The sequence below is a fragment of the Mycena indigotica genome (assembly GCF_014461135.1).
Source record: "Mycena indigotica strain 171206Taipei chromosome Unknown Mind.scaff0008, whole genome shotgun sequence".
Classification (NCBI taxonomy): domain Eukaryota; kingdom Fungi; phylum Basidiomycota; class Agaricomycetes; order Agaricales; family Mycenaceae; genus Mycena; species Mycena indigotica.
The window spans coordinates 4,620,162-4,626,601 of NW_023503007.1; the positions used below are offsets into that span (position 1 = coordinate 4,620,162).

At 51.5% G+C, this 6,440-nt stretch overlaps 1 protein-coding gene across 1 annotated transcript; it reads right to left on the minus strand.

Annotated features, from left to right (window-relative positions):
- MIND_00984600 (uncharacterized protein) lies at positions 1-1,117 on the minus strand (the record flags this gene model as incomplete). The annotated part of the gene is made up of 3 exons (XM_037366454.1): positions 1-626; positions 686-847; positions 907-1,117. 3 exons carry the CDS (start codon positions 1,115-1,117, stop codon positions 1-3), a joined length of 999 nt encoding a protein of 332 aa, XP_037217866.1.
- Positions 1,118-6,440: the final 5,323 nt, after the last annotated feature.

Consider the following 6,440-nt stretch of genomic DNA (forward strand, 5'->3'; position numbering starts at 1 on the left):
TTATCGGCTATACGGCGGCAGGGTCTCGAACGACCCGCGCGATGGTGCTGAAGTACCCGGTGCACGTACACTACTAGTACTGCCAGGCCGGCCATGAGCCCAATACGAATCCGGCGCTGATGCGGGCGTAGGCAGTGGCCGCAGCCCATAGGAATGGATGTGAGCGGTGGGAGCGAGCGGGAGTGTAGGTTGCGCCATGGGGGCTGATGACGCGCTTTCCTTCTCGTTTGAAGAGGCCGAAGAGCTGCTGGAAAAGCCGAGGAGTTCCTGGGTTGAGGAGCTAGGTATTCCGGGATATGGGGCATCTCGCACACCCAGCCCGGCCGTGAGCGTCTCGCCAGCATTGAAATCTGAGTCGGACGCAGGATATGGGATGCTCGTCGTCGCCTGCGCTCTTCGGCGTCGCGAGCGCCACCAGTAGAGAGCCATGGCCATTCCCGCGAGAAACAATAACATGCCGACGATCACCCCGACTATCAGCGCCAGATTGAGGCGTGCAGGCGTAGCGATGCGCTCGGTGGTCGTCGCCGTGGTCATGGCCGTGACTGTGGGGCCACTTGACGGCCGTGGTGAGGATTCAGAACCGAGACCACTGGCGCTAGCATGCCCAAGCGAACCAACAGAGGCTGTATGAAATAAGGAGTCAGCGTTGATGATTGGTGAATAGCAAAGGTTGAGAACACACTGTTGGGCGGCACGCCAGGGCCGAAGGTGGATAGCGCGCCCCGTTTTGTTGAGCCGGGCGGCGCGGTGCTTGCAGGAGACTGGGGAATACCATTCGGCGGGGTCTTCGGAGGAGCAGCGCCAGGGGCCGAGGTCGACCGGGGGGTCGCCGTTGTCGGGGGTCCTGATTCAACGAAAAGAGTGTAAGATAATGTTACGATAGGTACAGGAAATAACGCGCACCCGTGTGTCTCAGCTGCGTGTCAATGCCAGTGATTATGGAAGTTATTGGGTCGAGGACCTTTGTCTCTGGTATTCCCGTTGCCTCGCCGCCCAGAATGCTGTCGAGCACAGATTCAATAGGCCCGAAAGCCGCTGGGCGCACTGGGACAGAGGCGGACTCGGAGGACGGCGAGCGGGAGAAGGACGGGGAGAGGGAGCGGGAGGCGAACATCGGGGGGTGGGTATACGTGCCGGTGGGAGGAGAGAGAGGAAAGGTGGATGGAAATCAGCCTCGACGACGAAGCCTGTTGCAACTTGCAAGTGATACGTGCTGCCCGTCCATCGCCGTCGCCAGTCGGCACGCGTGCGTTGCAGTGGGAGCCATCCGTCAGCCCGCGAATCTGATCGTAACGTGTTCCGTGCGGGCTGTCGTGCATCCCAGTTCGTCAGACCAGCGGCTAGAGGTGATACTGGCAGTCTGGCAGAGTCCCATGTATGGTGCTTGCGCCTGCGGCTTGAGACGTCGTCCCGTCCATAGATCGTACTACGCATGCGGCCAACGTTGTCACTGGCTGCTTCAAGTTTGTTGATCAAGATGCGCCCAAGTATAGCGCACGAAGCGCCCGCATTTACGCCACATTCGAGTTCGCCCTGATTCCATCGCCATCGCAGCGGGTCCCAACTGTCAGTGCCAGGCAGCGCAAGGTACCGGTGCTTCTCCATCCCTACACTGTTGCGATGCTCCACGGACCAGCTTTGGGGCGCCGGAAGCTACAGGAGATGGCTCCGGTGGGGAGACGATGGGGGAAAAATAGAAGGCGAAAGAAATTCTCACGAGTCACGGGTGACGACAGCTGCCATCAACGAGCCCGGCCCGGGTTGACTACTGTCCCATTTCGATCAAGTGTCCAGCACTTTTTCGAAATTTGGGACCAAAAATCTTTCTTTTGATTTATGGTGCTTTTTCACAAGGACTTTTTTGGTCAATGTAATGCGTAACACAGACAGTTGACCTAAATAGGACAGTACTTTGGGAGGAGTCCCATACCCACTGATTTCATTATCCCTCACTACTTTGTGTCAAAAGCTACCATTTAAATAGAAGTTGTATCATACAAAAATAGATAACTCTGGGATTTACTCTTATCTTGATCCTATAGCTTTCCCAAGCAATTCCCAAGAGGGCAATTTCTAAATCAGCCTAGTGCAAGCCTAGTGATTGCATGTTTCAGTTCAAACTTCATCGGCTATATGGTGGCGGGGTCTCGAACGAGCAGCATGATGGTACCATAGTAAATGTTCCTACACTGCTATCTTGTGCCTAGTATGCATCCGATGCCAATGTGCCATGCGGCCACACCCCCGACGAATGAATGTGACCGGTACCGGTGGGAGCGGGCGGGAGTGCCATCGATTGCACTTGGCTTCTCATTGAAAGACGTCACTGTGCTGGAAGAGCCTTGGCCAAGAAGCTCCTAGGTTGAGGACGATGCGCTGAGTATTCCACAATATGGAGTAAGTATCTTGCACACCAAGCCCGGCCGGTTTTGTTCGACTCAGAGGCATGTCGGACGCCGCACTGGGAGGATATGGCGTGCTCACCGTCGCCTGTTCTCGCTTCTGTCGTCGACGCCGGGAATGACACAGCCAGAGAACCGCGCCAACTCCGGCGAGAAGCAAGAGTACACTGACCATTACTCCCACCATCAGCGCCAGATTGAGGCATGTGGGTGTGGCGATGCATTCGGTCATCATCGCTGTGGTCATGGCCGTGACAGTGGGGCCATTCGACGGCAGTGTTGAGGATGAGCTGGGACTACTGGTGCTAGCAGGCTCAAGCGAGCCCACAGAGGCTGAACCCAATAAATGATTGGTGTGCTAGTAGAACGAAGGTTGAGAACGTACTGTCGGACGGGCGCGCCTGGACCGGAGGTAGACGGTGCGCTGGATGTCACCGAGCTAGGCGGCGCGGTGCTTTCAGGAGACTGGGGAGTACCATCCGGTGGGGCTTCTGGATCAGCAGCGCCAGGGCGGAGGTCGGCTGGGGGGTCGTCGTCGGCGGGGGCCCTGATGAATGACAGCAGTGTAAGAGGATGTTTACAGGCCACAACACTCACTCAAGTGTGTCGGCTGCATGCCAATGCCATGGGATGCAGAAGAAGACAACGGCTCGGACGAAACCGATACCGAGAAATCGGACATCGGGGGTGGGTATACGTGGCAGTGGGAAGGGTGATAGGCACAACGATGAAGCCTGGTAGTAGTACAACTAGCAGTTGATATGTGCTGTCCGTCCATCGCTGCCCACACGCGTATGGGAGACATCCATCAGCCCGCAAATCTGATCATCAGTGTAGCATCGTCCATCCATGCGGGATATCGTTTGGCCTACTCCTTAACTACCAGTATCCTCGTCAGCTTTTGGGAGTGCTACCGTGTACTGTTGTCATGCAACTATCAGCTCGGACTCCGGAGCCTAGTAAGCACTAGCTGACTGCAGTCCCACCATGTCCGAGTTTGTTAAGAATGCTGCCTGAGTGTGGAGTCAGCTCAACTTGGTATAATGCACTAAACACCCCCTTGGTTCATTCACCATTCATCCAAACGGCGGCGAACTTCCCATCGCCATCACAGCAGGTTCCAACTTCCAACTTCCAACTGTCAGCAACGCGAGGTGCTGGTGCTTCCGAGTCTGTAGCTTTCGCTATAGGCTGTTTCCGTCGCCGAGCTTCAAGTTTGGGCAGCGCCAGGAGATAGTTCTGGTGGGCAGCCGATGGCCGTAAGAAAAGAAGAGGAAAATTCTCATGTGTCATGGGTGACGACAGCTGCTCATCACAAGAAGTAGCACTGCCGCCTCGACGCGCCGAGGATTCAAGATGGACACTGGTACAACTTTGCCAGTGGCCACGAAACACCTCAGCAAGCTTAGCTAGTAAACATACAGCGCGCTGAAACGCGGAGGAACGGTAGGAACAGTGGGTGGAGGATGGGAGCAATGCGGGGACAGGGGACAAACAAACACAAACACGGACACACACAAACACAAACACAAAACAAAACACACACTCAGTCACTAGACACACTTGTGGTAGACACTTGATGTCAACCCTAACCCTAGATCAGGGTTACTCCCAATTCGACAATAGTTCCTAGTTCGTAGCGCGCAAATACGGGGTTCCAACCAAAGTATATGGTTGTTGCAATCCAGATAGTCTTCAATCAACAGTTGGTGTGGGTGTGGGGGTTATGTTCAACAATGTTCAGCAAATTTTGACGATAGTTTCGGTATATCACTCAATATGACGATAGTCCCGACGTTCGGCGTTCTCGGGCAGCGTTCTCGTAGCGTTCTCGGGTACAGTTCACGTGTTCACAGTCTTCGTAGTCGTCGGCGGCGTTGATCAAAACCTTTCCTTTATGGGGAGCAATACAACCGCTATGGGGGGGCGCGTTGGATTCTGAGGTATCTACTACAAAATCGAGCTGAATATATACTCCTCGCTTAGCTAATATTGATGGCCCCGGCCGCCCCGGCCACGGTCACGTGCTGTTTCACCTCAATGTTTCGCCCACTTGCGACGCGTCGCACCTCGCACGTGACGTTTCACCTCACGTTTTATCCACCTCCCCGCGTTTGAGCTCGCGTTCCAACCATCCGCGACGCGTTCGAGCCGAAACGCGACCGCCATTGGCTGGATAGGTGTTTCCGGGTCGGCCTGCCGTCGGCCCGGTCGGTCACGTGTCGCCCGACGCCCGGGCAGCCCAACGCTGTCGTATTCGTTGTTCCAGGATGTTTCCAGCACCCGTCGCGTAGCGCGCGCGCGACAGCGCCTCATTTTACCCCCAGTATCTGCCCTCCCTAGCTCTGCTGAGCCGCGCTATGCTCCTGCTCCTCGTCTGGAGGACTTACTCAACCCAACTGATGTTCTCGAATGTGTTCATGAGGAGAGCCTCTTTAACAATACTGATCCATATGATGTGGAGGGACTATCCGATGATGATGCAAGTGATGAGGAGGACAATGAGGGCTATGTTCATCCACCTCGTGAGAAGTGAACAACTGTTCAGTTAGCCCAGGCCAGCGTCACACACCTATATATCGAGGAGATCATTAACCTTGACACCCCAAATCTGCTTGCCCGGTACAATGGAAATCCAGTTATGGCTGTGGGTGAGAAGATTGCACAATAGAAGGAGCAGGCAGCAACGGAGTGGGTGCCAGTAAAGTTAGACGCTAAAACTTGTACCTGGTAGTTACCTTGTCCTGCTTCGGCATCAAAAAAGCCATCAATACATGATCTATACCATCAATACAATTTGCTACAATCAATACATTAATTTATACTGATACTAGTACAATACAATACAGGACATGGTTACATATCCATACAGTATGATACAGTATGATACCGGGCCGAAATTGATTGATCCCCAGCCCTACACAAATATCACCTTTTAATATATATTTCCTTCTAAAAGAAATAAGATATTTTATCTGAATAAAACCAGACACCAAAATGATTTCTTTTCATCCATCTTTAAGTACCGGAGAAAGACTCTCTTTTTATTACAATGAAAGAGCAATTAAAAGACTGCCACTTTGTCCAACTTTCTGTCTATAACAAATTGTGATCTTTGTGTTTTTGCAAAAAGGCCAATTGAAATGAGGGCTCTTGATATGCTTTTTTATGTACAAAGAACAACTTTCAATGACACACAAAAACCTTTAAAAAGATTGTCTTTCTGTGCCTCTTTTAAACTTTCACAAAGAACATCTTTGTGATTGCCCAAAGGGGAAAGGAAAGGGTATCTTTCTGTCCACCTTTCAGTTTGACTAAAAGATTAGCTTTCTGTCAGGACTAATAGGCATGTTGCTTATATTGAAGAAGGGTGACTTTGTCTAAGCGAGGACAACTTTGGGGGCCTAGGTCGTATCGAGAGTGTTGCTGCATTGGAGTAGAATATGAACTCAGATAATATAAGATGTCACTCAGCGCTGTGATTATTTCAAAAGGTTCTGAGCCAACCCAGCATATCCCCTCCGACGGAGGGCCCCGTCCACGATCACTGGGTCGGGGCGGTGAAAAGCGGAGAAGAAGACACCGCGAGGATTTAGAAGAAAACTGGAGGATTTTCAAAATTTTTAATGAGGGTAATAATTGGCCAAAAAAAGGCACACCTTTATTTCTTAGGGAACAATATTCAAAAAGACCCAATGAATAGAATAGTAATCTTGTCAGAAAAAAAAAAGCAATCAATATTATAATACAAAAAAGGCTCCTTGTAACTAAAAAAGTTCCATTTTTCACCTTACAGGCTAGCTTTTTTTGCCATAATCTGAGAGGCTGTTTTTCCCCATAAATTTATTTTCTATCCACTTGACCTTTTTTAACTATTTTTTCACTCAATAAAGATGGCCTTTTTTGGCCTATTATTACCTTTATTAAAAATTTTAAAAATGCTCCACTTTTCTTTGGAATCCTTGGGGTGAGAGGTGGTTGATAAGCGGCACGTGTTTCGGACTGTACGCCCGAGTGCCCGGTTATTCTCCCACG